Source organism: Melanotaenia boesemani, chromosome 8, assembly GCF_017639745.1.
Source record: "Melanotaenia boesemani isolate fMelBoe1 chromosome 8, fMelBoe1.pri, whole genome shotgun sequence".
NCBI lineage: Eukaryota > Metazoa > Chordata > Actinopteri > Atheriniformes > Melanotaeniidae > Melanotaenia > Melanotaenia boesemani.
Window position 1 is genome coordinate 37,058,479 of NC_055689.1, and position 22,500 is coordinate 37,080,978.

At 43.0% G+C, this 22,500-nt stretch overlaps 1 protein-coding gene across 2 annotated transcripts in view; it reads left to right on the plus strand.

Moving 5' to 3' along the window:
- pex5lb (peroxisomal biogenesis factor 5-like b) overlaps window positions 1–22,500 on the plus strand; it is a 30,688-nt gene that overhangs the window by 2,459 nt on the left and 5,729 nt on the right. The window contains exons 2-8 of one of the 2 annotated variants that reach the window (XM_041993087.1): window positions 8,304–8,399; window positions 9,454–9,568; window positions 14,515–14,727; window positions 15,583–15,703; window positions 16,293–16,380; window positions 16,539–16,637; window positions 20,145–20,264. In XM_041993087.1, coding sequence (XP_041849021.1) covers window positions 8,304–8,399; window positions 9,454–9,568; window positions 14,515–14,727; window positions 15,583–15,703; window positions 16,293–16,380; window positions 16,539–16,637; window positions 20,145–20,264 — 852 coding nt within the window. The remainder of the gene's footprint in view (window positions 1–8,303; window positions 8,400–9,453; window positions 9,569–14,514; window positions 14,728–15,582; window positions 15,704–16,292; window positions 16,381–16,538; window positions 16,638–20,144; window positions 20,265–22,500) is intronic. The other variant, XM_041993088.1, reaches the window with a different exon arrangement.

A 22,500-nucleotide genomic window follows, 5' to 3' on the forward strand; every position in this document is an offset into this window, starting at 1 on the left:
TATTCCTGTGGCATCCGTCTAACCTTATTTTAATATTCCTGTTATGTTTCTGTAACTTTCCAGTAATATTCCTGTTATGTTCCTTTAATATTCCTGATACGTCTCTGTAATGCTGCTCCGATCCTTCCTGTGTCTTCTTGCAACCTTCCTCTATTATATTCCTGTAGTGTTTTCCTGACATCTGTGTAATTTTCCTGGACTGTTCCTCTAAGTTTGCTGCAGTGGTGCTGAAACATTCCCTGTGTGTGGCAGTTCTGTTGTTCGGCATTCCAAGCCAGTCTGAGTTAAAGGAGCTGCCGGACGGCTGAGAAGCTGCAGCAGATTTATGCTTTAATAACGGAGCTGTGAATTACAGCCGTGCCTGCAGCCGCTGTCACATTCCCAACCTCAGTCCTTTATCATTCCCAGATTATTCCGGTTCTGTGTTTGGTCTCTGTGTTCCAGCTTCGTGTCCTGCTGTGAGTCTGTTTGTGTTAAAGTCGGAATCAGGACACATTTTTACGTTGGTCAGGGGAGAATTCCGGCTGTTACAACGACCCACACATCAAAAGATGAATGTTACTCAGAGGATTTTTCCACTTTAATAAAGCAGATTGTCTTCAGCCACGTTTGGCTCTGAGCCCCACACATCATCCTCATCCTCATCCTCATCTACACTCCTAATGAAGTGCTTCACTTAATGAGATGTTTTAGTTTAATTACTGTTGGGTTCATCGTTACTCCACACGGTCACGTTCCAGGTTCTGCTGCCTCCAGGTTTACTGATCTACAACCACGACTCCAGGCCGGTTGTTCAAAGATTTCATCCGGATAAAAGCTGCCCGGATTTGGGAATCCCATTGTTCAGGATGGAGGACCATGTAACCCATCCTATTTTTATCCCCGTTGTTCAAAGCAGCATTGGATTGGATCAATCTGATGCAGAATCACGGTTTTCAAGATTCCCAAATCTGGATTTTCAGAACCTACAACGACGTGGTCTAGAAGCCGGTGTGGGCCAGGACCAGACCGGAGCAGCGGCTGGCCTTCTGTCAGGATGGGGGACGGACTGGGCGGGTAGGGAGGGGTGCAGCTGGATCATGCAGCTCTGGATGAAGGGAAACAGATGACTTTACTTGTGCTGGTTACTGAAACGTGTTGGGCTTAGCTTCGTGGGAACCGGCTCGTTTCTGCTGGAAAGCTGCAACATGTGACTGTTAGCATACGCACCGACTACAAACATTGTTATTTGATCATGTTGGAGGTTTTACCACATGTTCTTCCTGAAGTCCGCCTCGTATTCCTGCTCCCTGTCGGGATCGGGACAATCCTGTTTTCTTGGATCAAAATTATCCGGAAACGGAGACGTGTGATGAAAATATGAGCTGATAGTGAATCTGATGCAGCAACACGTCTGGTAAACAAAAGTACCTGGTACAAAGCAGAAACACCTGGAGGAGCATCTGACAACTAACCAGGTTACCTGGTAACAAGTCAGTAACATGACTGGGTATAAAAGGAGCATTTCAGAGAGGCAGAGTCTCTCAGATGGAAAGATGGACAGAGCTTCACCAACCTGAGACAAACTGGATCGAAAACTGGAACAATTTCAGAAAAACGTTCCTCAACAGCCCGACGCCCAGTTAGTCCATCCCCCGGAAGCCGCGCTGGATCACTTGAGATGGTGGAACCGCTCTGCCAGTCTGGGTGTAAAACTTCACACCAGCCTTTTATCCCAGTCCAAGTCCGGTTGGTCCTTCATCCAATCAGAATTTAAAATGAATGTGCACTTCAGGGGACCTGGGAATCTGGAGCTCTCCATCAAAAGAACAGATAACTGACAGATGATCAAAGTCCAACGCCTTTGACATGGCGTCTAAAACTGAACCGACAGAACCGGAACAAAGAGGACCAGTTATCATCATCGTCATCATCATCATCATCACTGTTAGCTATTTAAGCACCAGAAAAGGAGGGAAAAGAACAGGGAGAGGAAGAGAAAAAGAAGAAGGTGTGAATGAAAGAGAATTATAGATAAAATGAGAAGATGGGAAGGAAGAAGGAAGAGGGGAGGGAATGGTGAAGGAGGTGACAAGGAAACGTTTGGAAGTTTGGAAGAAGGAAAATATAGAAGAGCAGAAAAAGCACATAAATGGACAAGTAGGAAGAAGACCAGGAAAAGACTGGATAGGATAAACAAGGTAAAGAGGAAAACAGGTAAAGAAGAGGGAGAGAAAGAAGAGGTGTGAGCGACCAGCCTTGGACCAACCCGGGGGTAGGCTCTCATTTAAGATTAATTATCTGCTGGAGGATATAAATATCCGATCTGTGGGGAGTCACATGTTCCTGCATCACTGCTGCTGGTCTCAGCCCAACCTGCAGCGTCTGATTGGTCCCTGAGACGGCCAGAACCACCTCGTTCACACTGGTAGAATCAGCGAGGTGGTGAAATGTGGGCGAATCCCGATCCGAACCGATTCTGTTATGATTCAGACGGAAACAAAGTCGTCACAACACGATTATTGATGCAGCCTCCTTTACCCTGCGTGACATGGTGTCTCACATTTGTCATGACAAACAACAAGGAACGCGCTTGTAGACTAACGGTTTCTCTTTGTATGTACGCATATATATATATATATATATATATATATATTTATATATATATAAAAATATATATATTTATATATATATAAAAATATATATATATATATATATCAGATTGTTTCCCAACTTTCAAATTAATCGTGATTTATCACCATAAATCACAACTATGCCGGAAATCTGCCCGTTTTTACTGTATTATATAAACAGAACTGTATATATATATATATATATATATATATATATATATATATATATATACACCCCTTGTAAATAGTTCATTTTATCTTTTCATTGGACAACACTATAGAAATTAAACTCTGATATACAGCTCACCAAACTATAAAAACTAAACTTTGATATTCTATATGTCAAAGTTTAATTTATAGTGTTGTCCCACGAAAAGATAAAATAAAATATTAGCAAAAAAAAAAGGGTGTACTCACTTCTGTGAGATAGTGTATATATATATTAGGAATGCACGATATATCGGCATTAATATCAGTATCGGCCGATGTTAGTCATTTTTTAACATATCGGTATCGGTCCGATAAGCAAAACTGGGCCGATATTAACAGCTGATATTTATTTTCATATAATTGCAGATTGTGTGCGTGTGTACGTGGCCATGCAGCCATGTTTGGACATGTGACAGCGATGCAGTACTACATTGTGGGATGTAACTGAAGCAAGAAGCAATTTCAGCTGTGTGGTCATTTTTCACGGTGTAGAAAGAAAGTACTCGAAAAGCAGTATGCAATATCTGTAAAGTCGAAGTAATGCGAGGAGGATGCCGTGTGAACTTCTTCAGCACCACAAATTTGATATGTCATCTGAAAAACTGCCATCCAGAACTTCACAAACAATGGTGGGAAGCTAACACCCCTAATGTTTGCTTTATTTTCACTTTGTACAGAATTTGATAATCTTAAACCTTTTAAAACAAAATATATATATATCGACATCGGTAAATATCGGTTATCGGCCAAAATTTTTGTATCGGTGCATCCCTTATATATATATATATATATATATATATATATATATATATATGTGTGTGTGTGTGTGTGAATATGTGTATATGATCCAGAAAATCTACATGTGCTTATGTTGGTGGCAGTGAGGTTTCAGAGGGTCCACGTCCCCTGAACACATCCTCAGCTGTTCTGTCAACATCTGGACTTTCATTTTCAGAAGACATCAGACACTGAACAGCTCAGAGCGGGAACCCTGACCACGGTAGTTACCTGCCATTACTGTGGTACTTACTGTAGGTACCCTGGCAACTGTGCTTCCTGTTGTTACCATGGTAACCCAGTGTATCTGTAGTTACTGTAGTTACTGTGCTAATCATGGCAACTTAGTTCTGTAGTTACCTTGGTAACCGCAATGACTGAAGTTTCTATAGTCCACTTTTTTGTGGACACTGTAGTTACCATGGTTACTAAAGATACTGCAGTAACCGTGGTAACTGTGGTTACTGTTTTTGTTTTGATAAGTGTGGCGTTTGTGTTATTTAATGAGCATGGTGGGTGTAGTAGTTACCGTGGTAACCGTGGTGACTAGTTACTGTAGTTATCGTTGTAACCATGTTTTTTTGTTGGACACTTTAGGTAACGGGGTAATTGAAGATACGGTAGTTGCCGTTGTAGCCATGGCAACCTTAGGGCCAGTTATCCAAACATAATCCGATCGGATTTTGTGTACCAGATTGGATCGAATCATGAAAATAGGTTCAAAAGGGAAATCTGGATTCTGAAACCGGCTAGGATCACATGATCCAATCCTGGTTGTTATACAGACAAAACCCTCAGTTTGGGTTGTTCTAAACTTCTGAGTAGGATCCGTAAAACTTTGATCCAAGAAAACCGGATTATCCTGATCCCATCAGGCAGGATTACAAAGTGGATTTCAGGAGAAAACTGTAGTAAATATTTGGTAAACATATTCAGGGAAGAACCTGTCAGGGATAAATACTAACGACTGCATCCCTCACTACTCGTCCTGTCCATCCCTAACCCTAACAGAAGCTTAGAGGTCGGTCCGGTACCTCCACACGGGGCTCAGGTGCATCATTAACATGACCAGAGGGACGGTGCACCCTCGTGAAGATGTTTCCAGAATATCCACATTGTAGTAGTTAACGGATTAGTAGTAAATATTTGCTGTGGCTCCGATGGGAAGTCGTACAGTTATACATAGAAGTAGATGTTCATGATTCCTGTGTGTTGGCGCCAAGTGAAACCTACTTAAAGTAACGCCATACCGGCTCTTCTACGTGCTGTTCTTCACATGGCCGGAAGCCCATGTTGTTTTGAATGCTGGAAATTCAGATTTGGTGATCCTGAAAAACATGATTCTGGATCAGGTGAGCCAATGTTGCTTTGAACGACCGGGATAAAAGTAAGCTGGATTACGTGATCCGCCCTCCCGAAAAATAGGATTCCCAAATCCAGATAGCTTTATCCGGATTAAAGTTTTTGAACAACTGGCCCTTAGTTACCATGGTGGTTGAGGATACAGTAGTTACCGTGGTAATTGGAGTTACTTTCCATGGTAACAGTGGTGACTGTAGTTACCGTGGAAACCTTTATTTTTTGTGGTACAGCTGACTGCTGCAGCTCTGAGATCAGATCTGCTGCTGGAGGATTGTTTGCTCAGCACAACAGCAGGTTATTTTTAGACCAACAACATCTCTACCAACAACACACACACAGACATGTGCACATGCACACACAAACACGCATATACGCACAAACTTCACATGCACGTGCACACACACACTTCACAGCCGGACAGCCGACATCATGACAGAGTGAACAGGCTGAGAGAGAGAATATTTAACAGATACAGTGAAGACTTCTCCTCTTCCTCCTCATCTCTGCTGCTCTGTTTGTGCACGTACAGCGCACACACACATGCACGCTTACATAGAAACGCACACGATAGTCTGCTTCCTGTTAGACGTTATTGATGAACTCAGGATGAAATCTGGGTGTGAGAAGATCGATGAAGCCTTCAGGTTCTGCAGGGTTCCACCGACCTGCTGTCAGTCAGCAGGATGATGCAGGATGACATCATCAGCTCATCCAATCACAGAGTTACTGCCAGTCATGTGACTTCCTGTGATATGTCAGCGAGGCAGAGTTCAAAGTGACTTTGTGTTGTTGTTGACTGAATGACCTGACCTGCAGGTGTGACAGTGATGTCATCGACCTCAGACACACCTGTCAGTCAGCTGGCACTCAAACATCTGTGAGGAATGATGACGATGAGGATGATGGATAGAGGAGAGGTCTCAGACAGATAAGTAAAGGAGGAAGAAGCGGGGGAGGAGTCAGTGAAGTCTGACATGCAGCCCTGCTGAGCTCCTCCTCTTCTTCCTCCTCTTCCTCCTCTTCCTCCTCCTGTTTGGAGCTGCTATAATAATAAAGTGTTTCTGATGTTTTATTGATCGCTCGTCCTGCCTGCTGCGTCACGTCATCTCTCTGAGAGCAGCCTCTTTCCATGACTCGCAGTGATGAAGATAGCATTTCAGTGTTACCGCGACACCTGTTCACCTGGCACACCTGTACATCCTACGGTCTCAGGTCTCGTTCATATCACATTTCCAAACAAAACTTTCACGTATAAGAAAAGAAAATAAATGTAACAGTGGAATAAAATCTGGTCATGTGGAGGGTAATCTGATATGAGCAATCAGATTAACACACTTAGATTTCTCCCCATACACTCATGTCTTCTTGCACGTAGACCCGAATATCAATTTTATTTATTTATGTTTTTTTGGAATTGGAGTGTGTGCAAAAACCGCTTTTGTCTTTTCAACATCTTTTGTTTTAAAGATGGAAGCGATGCTGTCACAACATGAGCAAACACAGAGAAGAAACAGGATGTCGTGAAGCAGCAGGAAGTCTGAGAAAAGATTACGTAAAACCCTCATGTTTGCAGCTTATTAGCTCCCACGTTAGCAGCTAATGCTAAGACTGCAGGCTTCCACATTAGCAGCTAATACTAAGACCTTTGTCTCTCACATTAGCAGCTAATGCTAAGACCTTTGTCTCTCACATTAGCAGCTAATACTAAGACCTTTGTCTCTCACATTAGCAGCTAATACTAAGACCTTTGTCTCTCACATTAGCAGCTAATGCTAAGACCTTTGTCTCTCACATTAGCAGCTAATACTAAGACCTTTGTCTCTCACATTAGCAGCTAATACTAAGACCTTTGTCTCTCACATTAGCAGCTAATGCTAAGACCTTTGTCTCTCACATTAGCAGATAATGCTATGACTGCAGACTTCCACATTAGCAGTTAACGCTATGACTGCAGACTTCCACATTAGCAGCTAACACTAAGACCTTTGTCTCTCACATTAGCAGCTAATGCTAAGACCTTTGTCTCTCACATTAGCAGCTAATACTAAGACCTTTGTCTCTCACATTAGCAGCTAACACTAAGACCTTTGTCTCTCACATTAGCAGCTAACACTAAGACCTTTGTCTCTCACATTAGCAGTTAACACTAAGACCTTTGTCTCTCACATTAGCAGCTAATGCTAAGGCTGCCAAATTAGTAGCTAATACTTAGACCAGAGCTACTCAATTCGGTCCTACGAGGGCCGCAATCCAGCAGGTTTTCCATGTATTCCTGTACCAACACACCTGAGTCAAATTAATTAGTTATTGTGTAGAACCTGATTGGCTGTTAGAGCCACCTAATTTGACTCAGGTGTGTTGGTGCAGGGATACATGGAAAACCTGCTGGATTGCGGCCCTCGTAGGACCGAATTGAGTAGCCCTGACTTAGACCATGGCTCAGCAAGGTAGAGTGGTCGTCTTGTAGCCTGAGGGCTGCCGGTTCAAGCCAAGTCGATTTCATGTCAAGGTGTCCTTGGGCAAGACATTGAACCCCCCTTTGCTCCTGATAGGTCATGGTTAGCACCTTGCATGGCAGCTTCCTCCATCAGCGTGTGAATGTGTGTGTGAATGGGTGAATGTGATGTATGATGTAAAGTGCTTTGGGTGTCATCCCAGGTACAGTAAAGCGCTGAATAAATACAGACCATTTACTATTTAGACCATGGGCTCTAATATTAGCAGCTAATGCTAAGACCTCAGGCTGCCACAAGCCCATTCAGATCCGAGCCGATCTGGATTTCAGCTGATACAGATTCCAGTTGATTCAGATGAAACAAACAGAGATGGCGAATGAGCAAACTGAAGCGGGCGATGAAATTGTGGCTGGATGGTTGGAAACATCATAGAAAGATAAAAAGGAAACTCAGAAGTTCTGGTTCTGTTGGAGGGAGAACCGGTTCTGTGACCAGACCCAATCCCACCTCTAAGGTACAGCACATCTTGAAAAGATCCTAACAGGAAAACTGTTTAAAACTTCTGCTGGGCCAATAAGAACCAGTCTTTGGTTTTGACCTTGTAGCAGGAACATTAATTTTCCTGGTCACATGTCGGATCATGTGACCTCATGGTCCTGATCTGGAACTACTTCTGGTTCCAGATTAGAAGCAGTCAGGTGAAGGGAGGAGGGGGTCTGCTGAACTTCATCGTCATCATAGTGATGTCATAGGAAGTTTGTGTCAGCTGTCAGCTGATTGCTGTGTTTCTCTGTCCTGAAGCAGAATCAGTATTCGTCTCTGTTTCCATGGAAACATGTGATCAGCTGACCCAACCTGATCGAACCTCTTGATCTGCCTGTTGTAGGGGAGAGGGGAAAGGGTCGTTGCCATGGTGCTGAAGGAGCTTCCTGGTAAAAAGGCCTCCTCTGAAGGAAACCCCCTCGTCACCGTGACAACCAAGGTTGGCAAGACGACCATGCTTTTTTATGTGGCTCTGCTCAGACGTTTATTTTCCTTCCTGCTTTGATTGTTGTTTCTGTTGCTCGAAGCTGCAACTTTACGATCACCTGCTATGCACATGCATGCACATGCATGGAACATGGTTAGTTTGGCCGGAACCAGGTTAGTCCGGCTGGAACGAGGTTAGTCTGGATGGAGCCAGGTTAGTCCAGCTGGAACCTGGTTAGTCTGGCTGGAACCAGGTTAGTCTGCCCGGAAACAGGTTAGTCCAGCTGGAACCTGGTTAGTCTGGATGGAACCAGGTTATTCTGGATGGAACCAGGTTAGTTCGGCTGGAACCTGGTTAGTCTGGATGGAACCAGGTTAGTCTGGATGGAGCCAGGTTAGTCCAGCTGGAACCTGGTTAGTCTGGACGGAACCAGGTTAGTCCGGTTGGAACCAGGTTAGTCTGGACGGAACCAGGTTAGTCCGGTTGGAACCTGGTTAGTCCGGCTGGAACCAGGTTAGTCCGGTTGGAATCAGGTTAGTCTGGACGGAACCAGGTTAGTCCAGATGGAACCTGGTTAGTCCGGTTGGAACCAGGTTAGTCCAGCTGGAACCAGGTTAGTCCGGCTGGAACCAGGTTGTCTGGTTGGAACCAGGTTAGTCTGGTTGGAACCAGGTTAGTCTGGTTGGAACCAGGTTAGTCCAGGAGACTCATGCCCCACCTTCCTTAGTTTGTTTTGTTTTCACACTGAGGTGAACCAAACCACCTGGACATCACGCAGTTACAACACCTGCTCACTAGGAGGCGCTGTGTAAACATGACTATTCAGGTCTAAGTCTCAAAGTCCAACCCAGATAGCATCAAAACCAGAACCGGGTCTTCTTAAAATCTTGAAGATCACCTGTTTCCCTCCACAAACAAATGAGCAGAGGCCTGCTCTGATTGGCTGGCTCTCAGATCGCGCCTCTCTGTGGATCTGCTGATGCAGTTTTACAGCTTCTCACACACATTTCTCTCTCTAACCTTGTGTGTGTGCGTGTGTGTGTGTGTCTGTGTGTGTGCTCTCCAGCTGGTTGGAGAGCAGCAGGAGAGTCGGCCCCTGCTGAGCCCCTCCATCGATGACTTCCTGTCAGAGAGCCGGAGCGATGCCACTTCCACCCGACTCCTCACCTCCAACACAGCAGGTAGCTTCCTCCTAATTGCCCCATCATCATCATCCTCCTCCTCATCCTCCATGCATATGAAGTTCTATCCAACTTGATCCATCAGAAGAGAATCAGCCCATTGTCAACAAGGACTCTTCATCATTCCATGTTCACCTGTTTCTCCTCTTCCTCTGACAAGCTCAGCTCCAAGTGTTCTTCTTGTCCGCTCCGCCTCTTCCTCTGGTTTTATCTTTACACAACGTTAATATGTAATTAACAGAACGTTAATATGTAATTAACAGAACGTTAATATGTAATTAACAGAACGTTAATTTGTAATTAACAGAACGTTAACATGTAATTAACACAACGTTAATTTGTAATTAACACAACGTTAATTTGTAATTAACAGAACGTTAATATGTAATTAACAGAACGTTAATATGTAATTAACAGAACGTTAATTTGTAATTAACACAACTTTAACATGTAATTAACACAACATTAATATGTAATTAACACAACCTTAATTTGTAATTAACACAACGTTAATATGTAATTAACACGTTAATTTGTAATTAACACAACATTAATATGTAATTAACACAACGTTAATATGTAATTAACAGAACGTTAATATGTAATTAACACAACGTTAACATGTAATTAACAGAACGTTAATATGTAATTAACAGAACATTAATATGTAATTAACACAACGTTAATATGTAATTAACAGAACGTTAATTTGTAATTAACACAACATTAATATGTAATTAACACAACGTTAATATGTAATTAACAGAACGTTAATATGTAATTAACACAACGTTAATATGTAATTAACACAACATTAATATGTAATTAACAGAACGTTAATTTGTAATTAACACAACATTAATATGTAATTAACAGAACGTTAATATGTAATTAACAGAACGTTAATATGTAATTATAACAACGTTAATATGTAATTAACACAACGTTAATATGTAATTAACAGAACGTTAATTAGTAATTAACAGAACGTTAATATGTAATTAACAGAACGTTAATATGTAATTAACAGAACGTTAATATGTAGTTAACACATTAATATGTAATTAACAGAACGTTAATATGTAATTAACACAACTTTAACATGTAATTAACACAACATTAATATGTAATTAACACAACGTTAATTTGTAATTAACACAACGTTAATTTGTAATTAACACGTTAATATGTAATTAACACAACGTTAATTTGTAATTAACACAACATTAATTTGTAATTAACACAACATTAATATGTAATTAACACAACGTTAATATGTAATTAACAGAACGTTAATATGTAATTAACACAACGTTAATATGTAATTAACACAACATTAAAATGTAATTAACAGAACATTAATTTGTAATTAACACAACATTAATATGTAATTAACAGAACGTTAATATGTAATTAACAGAACGTTAATATGTAATTATAACAACGTTAATATGTAATTAACAGAACGTTAATTAGTAATTAACAGAACGTTAATATGTAGTTAACACAATATGTAATTAACAGAACGTTAATATGTAATTAACAGAACATTAATATGTAATTAACACAACGTTAATATGTAATTAACAGAACGTTAATTAGTAATTAACAGAACGTTAATATGTAGTTAACACAATATGTAATTAACAGAACGTTAATATGTAATTAACAGAACGTTATATGTAATTAACACAATGTTAATTTGTAATTAACACAACGTTAATATGTAATTAACAGAACGTTACTATGTAATTAACAGAACGTTAATATGTAATTAACACAATGTTAATTTGTAATTAACACAACGTTAATATGTAATTAACAGAACGTTACTATGTAATTAACAGAACGTTAATATGTAATTAACACAACGTTAATTTGTAATTAACACAACGTTAATATGTAATTAACACAACGTTAATATGTAATTAACAGAACGTTGATTTGTAATTAACAGAACGTTAATATGTAATTAACACAACGTTAATTTGTAATTAACACAACGTTAATATGTAATTAACAGAACGTTACTATGTAATTAACACAACGTTAATATGTAATTAACACAACGTTAATTTGTAATTAACACAACGTTAATATGTAATTAACACAACGTTAATATGTAATTAACAGAACGTTGATTTGTAATTAACAGAACGTTAATATGTAATTAACACAACGTTAATTTGTAATTAACACAATGTTAATATGTAATTAACAGAACGTTAATATGTAATTAACAGAACATTAATATGTAATTAACAGAACGTTAATATGTAATTAACAGAACGTTAATATGTAATTAACAGAACGTTAATTTGTAATTAACAGAACATTGATATGTAATTAACAGAACGTTAATATGTAATTAACAGAACGTTAATATGTAATTAACACAACGTTAATATGTAATTAACAGAACGTTAATTTGTAATTAACACAACGTTAATATGTAATTAACAGAACGTTAATTTGTAATTAACAGAACGTTAATATGTAATTAACACAACATTAATATGTAATTAACAGAATGTTAATTTGTAATTAACACAACGTTAATATGTAATTAACAGAACGTTAATTTGTAATTAACAGAACGTTAATATGTAATTAACAGAACATTAATATGTAATTAAAACATTAACAGAGCATTAATATGTAATTAACACAACGTTAATATGTAAGTAACAGAACGTTAATATGTAATTAACACAACGTTAATATGTAATTAACACAACATTAATATGTAATTAACACAATGTTAATTTGTAATTAACACAACGTTAATATGTAATTAACAGAACGTTAATATGTAATTAACAGAACGTTAATATGTAATTAAAACATTAACAGAACATTAATATATTAGCAGAACATCAGACTCCAGATGAGATGGGCACAGAACAGTGGTGAAGATAAGTCTCCAGATGAGTCTTGGTCTCTGATGGACCACTCTGGATTTTTTGGACATCTAGGTTTTTGGACCAGTCCAGTGGCAAACACTCTGGACTTGTTCAGGATTTCAGGCTCTGAACCCTGGATTCTAACCGGTGGGACTCGAGGAAACCTCCTGTACCCATCGTCTCAAGTCTGATGTCTTCAGGGTGGAGAGAAAGGTGGAGAACCCTGCTCCCTGTAAGTCAGGTGATGTCTCCTCACCAGGACTCACCTGAACCCTGATCTGGTTCAGACTGAGTGGACATGTGATTCAGATCCAGAAGCTTCCATGACTGTGAGCTGCAGCAGGAACCTGAAGTCAACATGGACTCACCTGGACCATCCTCCCTAACTTTCTGACTTCCTGTCTGCTCCTCCGTTTTCTCCCACACCTCCTCACTCCGTCTGTCCTCCTCTAACTCGCCGTCCTTGTCCGACCTGCTTCCTCTGTGCCCATCTGTCACCTGCAACCAGCAGGAAGCTCAGGCTTTAATTACCACCTCTGACCTCCTCCGTCCTCCCATCTCCTCCTCACCTTCATTAGCAGGCAGGTCTCTGCTGTATTTACATGAAAACTGTCAGGAAGCAGAGTCGAGACTCTGAGAGGAAACAGAGGCTGAAATTTCAGCTCAGCAGCTCCAACTGATCCAGTAAAGACGACGAAGGAAACAGTTACAGAGTTCTGATACCGATATCAGGACCAAAATGATCCGTATCAGCTGATTAATGGTCTGACCCTAGAATCCGGACACAGAGGAACATCTCCAGAGTCCTGCGTCCATCACAGCAGACACTAGTAATCAATAATCAGCTGATTTTTTACATCATCACCATCTTGGGATTCTGGAGCCGGAAATGACCAATATGGAGAAATGGGAGGAGCTAACACTCACCTTACGCTTTACCGGCTCCGCCTGTTCTAATCTAATCTCTAGGGTTTACAGAGATGCTTGTTATAATAACTTACAGACCACCTTTGACCCAAAGTGGGCCACTTAGGGTGTGAGGTGTGGTCTCCTGCTGCATTTTGAATGGTTGTTTTAAGGTTTGTTTTATTTGAATGTGCATGAATTGCTTTTTTTTTTTTTTTTTTTTTTTTTAAATCATGTAAAGCACTTTGTGTGTTGCCTTCTGCATGAAAAGCGCTTTATAAATAAAGTTTGTTTGTTGAAACAAACCTAAGGACCTACAGTTCTGTTCTAGGTCCAGTTCTGAAAATGTAAACTAACACCAGAAGACATGAAGGTGGAGATTCATGAGACATTTTTTCAGTTTGAATTCTGCTGAAGCCTCACTGACAGAATAACATACATGAAACCCGCTAACCAGCTAGCCCACTAACCAGCTAACCCACCAACTAACTAAACCACTAATCAGCTAGCCCACAAACCTGCTAACCCACCAACCAGTTAACCCACTAACCAGCTAGCCCACTAAACAGCTAACCCATTAACCAACTAAACCACGAACCAGCTGGCCCGCTAACAGCTAACCAGCTAACCCATTAACCAGTTAAACAGCTAACCCATTAACCAACTATACCACTAACCAGCTAGCCCTCTAACCAGCTGGCCCGCTAACCAACTAACCAGCTAATCCACTAACCTGCTAACCAACTAAACCGCTAACCAGCTAACCACATAAATCACTGACCATCTGATCCACTAACCAGCTTACCAACCAACCAGCTAACCCACTGACCAGCTAACCACTAACCAGCTTACCAACCAACCAGCTAACCCACTGACGAGCTAGCCCACTAACAAGCTGGCCCGCTAACCAACTAACCAGCTAATCCACTAACCTGCTAACCAACTAAACCGCTAACCAGCTAACCACATAAATCACTGACCATCTGATCCACTAACCAGCTTACCTACCAACCAGCTAACCCACTGACCAGCTAACCACTAACCAGCTAACATGCTAACCAATTAACCCATTGACCAGCTAACATGCTAACCAGCTAACCAGCTAACCCACTGACCTGTGAACCTGTTCTGCCGCAGTTCTGTCCACAACTCTGGACCTGGTAGACCTCAGTGATCCAGGTGCGAGCAGCACCAGCATCAGGGAGCTGAGGAGGAGCCCTTTAAGGATGAAGGGCAGCTTCAAGAGTCCTCGACGCCGGGTCAGAACTGAGGAGACGGAGCTGATCCAGGTAGAGGTGGAACACCTGCCTGCCAGTCCCAGAACACCTGAGAGGATCTCGCTGGACTCAGGTGAGTTCATCCAACTGGGTTGTTCAACGTCACAGCTGATGTCAGACGGTCACATGACTGACTTCTCTCAGTTGGATGAGTTTTCATGTTCTGGGCTTCGGTCATGACATCATTATGCTCCACATACAAGCTCTCTGAGAGGTTTTTTGTCTCTCTTGTATTCTCCATACGAACATAAGAGAGAAACCTAGAAGCGCATGCTCAGGTTGTCATGGTGATGCCTGCTCAGGTTGTCATGGTGATCCTATGATGCCTGCTCAGGTTGTCATGGTGATGCCTGCTCAGGTTGTCATGGTGATCCTATGATGCCTGCTCAGGTTGTCATGGTGATGTCTGCTCAGGTTGTCATGGTGATCCTATGATGCCTGCTCAGGTTGTCATGGTGATGCCTGCTCAGGTTGTCATGGTGATGCCTGCTCAGGTTGTCTGGTGATCCTATGATGCCTGCTCAGGTTGTCATGGTGATGTCTCCTCAGGTTGTCATGGTGATCCTATGATGCCTGCTCAGGTTGTCATGGTGATGTCTGCTCAGGTTGTCATGGTGATCCTATGATGCCTGCTCAGGTTGTCATGGTGATGTCTGCTCAGGTTGTCATGGTGATCCTATGATGCCTGCTCAGGTTGTCATGGTGATGTCTGCTCAGGTTGTCATGGTGATACCTGTTCAGTGTCAGCAGCCTCACTTAGGGTTCATTTTGTTGCTCATTTAGTTAAAAACCTTGAAGTTGATGAGTTGGGAATAAAACAAAAAGTTCTAATCAGAGATTTTCCTGTCACATGCACACCTGAACAGCCAGACATCTCCAGGTGTTTCCCATCAGATTTAACGTCTGATCTCTTCTGTTGTGTTCTCAGTCAGTCTGTCGTCTCCTCTGGACAAATGGGACGAGTTGAACCTGGACGTGGAGGACGGGGTACGCCGGAGGAGATACGAGAAGAGATGCACGTCCCACCACTCGTCCAGTGAACTGCTGTGGTAAGCCCACTAATGTTTGACAGATTCAGTTCTGTTTCTGGATCAGTTTCCTCCGGTAGATTTCAGCTTGTTTCAACCAGAGCAAGCCATGGAGTTCCTCTGGGTTCTGTACTTGGACCAATACTTTTGACATCATACGTGCTTCCTTTATTAGACAACATGGTATAAATATTCAGTTCTGTGCAGATGATACTCAGATATTTTATCCATGAAGCAGCAGAACTGTTAGATTCACTGAGTTGTTGAATATTTTTATTATTTAAACTGAAGTGCATCACCACCAGGTGGGGAGCTAAAAGCTTTAACCTGATTGGTCAGATTTCTGTTGAACATGAATTCTAATCGGAGGGGTGAACGTAGCTGATGACACATTTATGTGATGCGGGGAAAAGCTGAATTCCATTAACTATGTTGGAGGCTGTGGGTGATCTGCAACAGCACCTGGTGGCTGTTGCTGGTATTACACCTCCAGATGTTTCCTTGCCGGCTTCATGTTTCAGACAAGGTGGTCCAGAACCAGCAGGTCTGGATGTGTAAAGAGCAGAGTGGCCTGTAGGGGGCACTAACAGGGCTGTCTGTTCCTCTTTAGGTCTGCAGAGTTTAAAACGGACCCGCTGATGAAGAACAACTTTGACATACACAGCTTCGACGATCTGGACTTCATTTCTTCAAAACAGGTCATAACATCTCTGTAGTTCAGGGTTATTCCTGACAGCAGGTACACTTCAGGGAGCCTGGGATAAATCAGTGCTGCAGCAGCTTTGACTTTGTTCAAGTTTATTTACTTTTACTTTCCTGCTGACATCTGCTGGTCGACCTTCCTGTGTGTTTCCAGGACTGTGCTGCATCCAGACAGCGCAGACGAACCCGCTCTCTGCTGCTCAGAAACGAGTCTCAGGAGGACGAGTTTGTGCGAGCGAAGGCAGCGGTTGAGGTGAACACACACCACCCACACCATTCCTGTCCCATCGCGTCTCACGTCTCACATCAGTCGTCTCTCTCAGCTGGATTTGCTGACATCAGGTCCTGGTCTGGGAGTCAGACTTCTTGCCACCGGCGTCTCCTCTGAGACCTCATGATTCAGCAGATGATGCTGCTGAACTGGGATCAGTTTCCAGCAGACTCAGGATCAGTTTCGTCCTCATGCTGAGTCACTTGTCAGTCAGAGTTTTATAGATTTCACATAACTCCACTCTGCACAGGTCTGATGAAATGTGTGAAGTTTTAAAGATTAAACCGTTTCTAACTCAGTAATGGATTAGTGAGAATTATCCTGAGAAATAAAAGAATGATTGTGGCTGTTTTTCCAGCTGCAGGATCAGCTGTGATCCTCTGAAGACAGGTGAAGAGGTGAACTCTCTCTGTGCTTTTATACGATGTGAGGGCGACTGGCCGGTAATCCTTCAGGTCCTTCGGTGGGTCTTTTTAGGCACTGGGATAATGATGGACTTTTTCCACTGGATGGGGACCGAGCCAGAGTCCAGAAGCTGCTGGAATAGTCTGGTGAGGACTCCACATGGCTGAACGAAGCAGTCCTTCAACCCTCTCAGCCTTTCAGGGTCAGAGGCCTTGGGTGGGTTCACCTTACGTAGACTGGAGGCCACCAGCTGTCCATCACCAGTGATGGTATGGTAGGAGGGGCTGGGGGTCCAGGTGGTTGCTGTGCTTTGGCTGAAACAGGTGAAAAGTTGTTAAAGGCCTGAGCAAAGATGGCAGGATCTGGGTGGTCGGATACTGTGGGTTTGTGGACTCTGTCCATCAGGATGTTTAACCTCTGCCAGGCCTCTCTCACATTTCCAGAGGTTAACTCCCCCCCCCCATCATCATTAAAAAAACAAGCCCCAGTTCATCAGCTCAGTAGTTACTCATTCTGCCGGGGTCTGTGCTTTCTTGTGGGGGTTGTGCATTCTGCTGGGGTCTGTGCATTCTGGTGGGGGTTGTGCATTCTGGTGGGGGCTGTGCATTCTGGTGGGGATTGTGCATTCTGGTGGGGGTTGTGCATTCTGGTTGGGGTTGTGTATTCTGGTGAGGTCTGTGCATTCCGGTGGGGTCTGTGCATTCTGGTGGGGGTTGTGCATTCTGGTGGGATCTGTGCATTCTGGTGGGGGTTGTGCATTCTGGTGGGATCTGTGCATTCTGGTGGGGGTTGTGCATTCTGGTGGGGTCTGTGCATTCTGGTGGGGGTTGTGCATTCTGGTGGGTCTGTGCATTCTGGTGGGGTCTGTGCATTCTGGTGGGGGTTGTGCATTCTGGTGGGGGTTGTGTATTCAGCTGGGGACTGTAACATATTGCTCTACATGGGGCAGATGTGTGGTGATGTTGCACCAGTTAAGCCCCCCCAGGAGGAACTCTGGCTGCTCTCCAGTCAGACTGACAGCTCTGTTGTTGCTGTTAGTGATGTGCTCAGCAGCTCGGTTAAAATCAGGCCCTGGGATGTACACTAAGATCTGGGAGAACTCTGGGCAGATAGTGTGGTCTGAAAAACACAATCATAAGTTCATAATGTTTACAGCTCTGGTCTCTCACTGTAATGTTTGTTGTCCACTCGCTGTTGACAGCCATGCAGAGCCCACAGTCAACAGACTTCCATGTTCTTGCTGCATCCCTGTCAAAGCAAATGATGTCAAAACCGTCCAGGTGAATGTCCACATCCTGAGAGAGACATGTCTCTGTGAAACAGAACACATTGGTTGTTTGTAATCTGGATCAGACTTCAGTAATGATGCAAGCTCGTCTGTCTTGTTCCTTCGATCGCACATTGGACAGAGTTACTGCAGGTAGCAGTAGCCGACTCCCTCGTCTCCTTAGTCTGTTTCGTATCCCCTCTTCCTTTGTAAACACTTCCTTTTGACTTCCATAGTAACTCCATTGGAGATCCAGTGTGAAGAAATACCTCTGCTGGATCTGGTCGGTGTGGTTCAGCTCCAGCAGGTAGACCCTTGAGAGTAGGTTAGTCTACCTGGATTAGCATTAAATGGTAGGATTGTTTGAGAAGAAAACCCATTTTCGTGCCACAAGTAAATGACGATGATCAATTAAACAATTGGATACATATATGACGGCTTCTGAGTTAGCATTAGCAGCATGCTGGTGTGACTGTGTCAATTGATGCTTGTCTAATACCGCCATAAACCGGGTGAAAGGGGGATAACAGACTCACCACGGACCACTTCGGGCCATTTCACCGGTGTTGTTTAGGGGTTTCTGTTCACTGAAGGCGGGGGGTTAAATGCCACCCTACTTCATCTAGCAGTGTTGACGTGGTGCCAATCCCGCCACCGCCCACGGTTAGCATTAGCTCCATGCTCGTCACAAATTGGTTGCCACTATATATCCTCAATTTTTCCTTTGATTTATATCATTTATGCCACTTTGACCAGTTCCCTATATTTACGACTAAAGCGTGTGGTACGCCTGCTTACACCTCCATCTGCAGCCGCTGCTGTTTTCTCTGGTCTTTTTTCAGTATTGTTGTAATCTGGTCAACTCCAATAAAGTCCTCAATATACCGGAGATGCTCCTGGTGTTACCTTCTCAGACTTCAGCCTCCTAACCGTGGTTTGGAGACGTCCGACTCACAGTTGATTGCTTGGCTGGTTTAGCTGGTAACTAGTTCTCATCCAGGTCGGTTTCATTGGAAGAGCAACAGCAAAGACATGCTGATAACTGGCAACTTGGATTTATTTATGTTTCAGGTTTCAGGTCTGAGGATGATCCAGGTATCAGGTCTGAGGTCATTCATGTTTCTGGTCTGATAATGGTTCAGGTTTCAGGTCTGAGGATGTGGATGTTAAAGGCTTCAAAGGGACTCAGGCAGGTGAGCTAAGCCCTCATTGATTAAAGTGCAGATTTTCTCTCCAATATTAAATCTGGGTTCTGGAGCCTGAGAGTTTTTGTGTCCATCAGCTGGGATCAGGGATCCGATCGGAGGGCTCTGATTGAAGAGCTGCTGATTGACAGCTCCTCTTCATCACTGTGATGGAGGCTGAATTTAGCTGCACCCGGTGACCTCCTAAAACACCACCCCAAACATTCAGAAATCCTCCATCACTACACACATCAGACCAGTTCTGACCAGTTCAGACCAGTTCAGACCAGTTCAGACCAGTTCTGACCAGTTCAGACCAGTTCAGCTAGTTACGGATGAAGCTGCAGTCAGACAATGGGCTAACTGTTGCATCATAAATCAGATCAGTACCAACCGTGTGTGCGGCTCAGTCATGTTTCTGATGATGTTCAGACGGACCTGAAACCTGCTGAGTCCTGCTGTTTCAAAGTGGCCAGCCCAAGACCTGATTCCACGAGTTCTGGTCCAGTTTTCTGAGTGATGAAATGACTGTCTGTTTCTGCTGCTTTTATCTGAAGCCCTGACCAGGTGCATCATGGGAGATGTAGGAATGTGGTGTTTCTGGGCTCAGTGTCTGTTTGTGTTTTGTTCCAGTCGGACACGGAGTTCTGGGATAAGATGCAGGCTGAGTGGGAGGAGCTGGCTCGAAGGAACTGGCTGGAGGAGTCGGAAGGTCAGCGTCCGATCCCACCCACCATCTCACCCTCCGAGCAGGTAACTGTTAAACAGGAACACAGCGACGTCTGCATTTCCTCCGTGAGGTCAGACGACCTGACGGCCTTCCCAGCATGCATCTGTGCCCCAGATAATCAGTGAGACGGATGGTTGAATAAATCTGAAGCTTTAATCCTCAGCTCAGAGATCAGCTGCAGCGCTTTCATCCAGATGGCTCGCTATCAGTAATCCTGCGCTAATCCCATCCTGCACGCTGGTGTTACATCACCATGGCGACAGAGGTGAGGCTACCGTGATGTCAGTGCGGTGTCAAACATCTGCTGATACATACAGAGAGCATCCGAGTTCCAGCATCTGGGATCAGCTACTTTCATCTGGATTCACAGCAAGAAAAACAAACTCTTCCACAGTAAGAGCTGAAACCAAACAGCTGCTTTTAACTTGAAACTTCTGCACAGGAAGTAACTGAGAGCAGCAAATAACCCGGATCAAAACCAAACCAGATCAGAGCCAAACCAAAACCAGATCAAAACCAAACCAGATCAGAGCCAAACCAAAACCAGATCAAAACCAAACCAGATCAGAGCCAAACCAAAACCAGATCAAAACCAAACCAGATCAGAGTCAAACCAAAACCAGATCAAAACCAAACCAGATCAGAGCCAAACCAAAACCAGATCAAAACCAAACCAGATCAGAGCCAAACCAAAACCAGATCAAAACCAAACCAGATCAAAACCAAACCAGATCAGAGCCAAATCAAAACCAGATCAAAACCAAACCAAAACCAGAGCCAAACCAAACCAGATCAAAACCAAACCAGATCAGAGCCAAACCAAAGCCAGATCAATACCAAACCAGATCAGAGCCAAACCAGATCAGAGCGAAACCAAAACCAGATCAAAACCAAACCAGATCAATACCAAACCAGATCAGAGCCAAACCAAAACCAGATCAAAACCAAACCAGATCAGAGCCAAACGAAAACCAGATCAAAACCAAACCAGATCAGAGCCAAACCAAAACCAGATCAAAACCAAACCAGATCAGAGCCAAACCAAAACCAGATCAAAACCAAACCAGATCAGAGCTAAACCAAAACCAGATCAAAACCAAAACCAGATCAGAGCCAAACCAAAACCAGATCAAAACCAAAACCAGATCAAAACCAAACCAAAACTGGATCAGAACCAAACCGAAATGGGATCAGAGCCAAACCAAAACCAGATCAAAACTAAACCAGATCAGAACCAAACTGAAACCAGATCAGAACCAAACCAAAACCAGATCAGAGCCAAACTGAAACCGGATCAGAACCAAAACCAGATCAAAACCAAACAAAAAGTGGATCAGAACCAAACCGAAATGGGATCAGAGCCAAACCAAAACCAGATCAAAACCAAACCAGATCGGAGCCAAACCAAAACTGGATCAGAACCAAACCAAAACCAGATCAGAGCCAAACTGAAACCAGATCAGAACCAAACCAAAACCAGATCAGAGCTAAACCAAAACCATATCTGAGCCAAACCGAAACCGGATCAGAACCAAAACCAGATCAAAACCAAACCAAAACTGGATCAGAAACAAACCGAATTGGGATCAGAGCCAAACCAAAACCAGATCAATACCAAACCAGATCAGAGCCAAACCAAAACCAGGTCAGAACTAAACTGAAACTGGATGAGAACCAAACCGAAATGGGATCAGAGCCAAACCAAAACCAGATCAATACCAAACCAGATCAGAGCCAAACAAAAACCAGATCAAAACCAAACCAGATCAGAGCCAAACCAAAACTGGATCAGAACCAAACCAAAACCAGATCAGAGCCAAACTGAAACCAGATCAGAACCAAACCAAAACCAGATCAGAGCCAAACTGAAACCGGATCAGAACCAAACCAAAACCGGATCAGAGCTAAACCAAAACCATATCTGAGCCAAACCGATACCGGATCAGAACCAAAACCAGATCAAAACCAAACCAAAACTGGATCAGAAACAAACCGAATTGGGATCAGAGCCAAACCAAAACCAGATCAATACCAAACCAGATCAGAGCCAAACCAAAACCAGGTCAGAACTAAACCGAAACTGGATGAGAACCAAACCGAAATGGGATCAGAGCCAAACCAAAACCAGATCAATACCAAACCAGATCAGAGCCAAACAAAAACCAGATCAAAACCAAACCAGATCAGAGCCAAACCAAAACTGGATCAGAACCAAACCAAAACCAGATCAGAGCCAAACTGAAACCAGATCAGAACCAA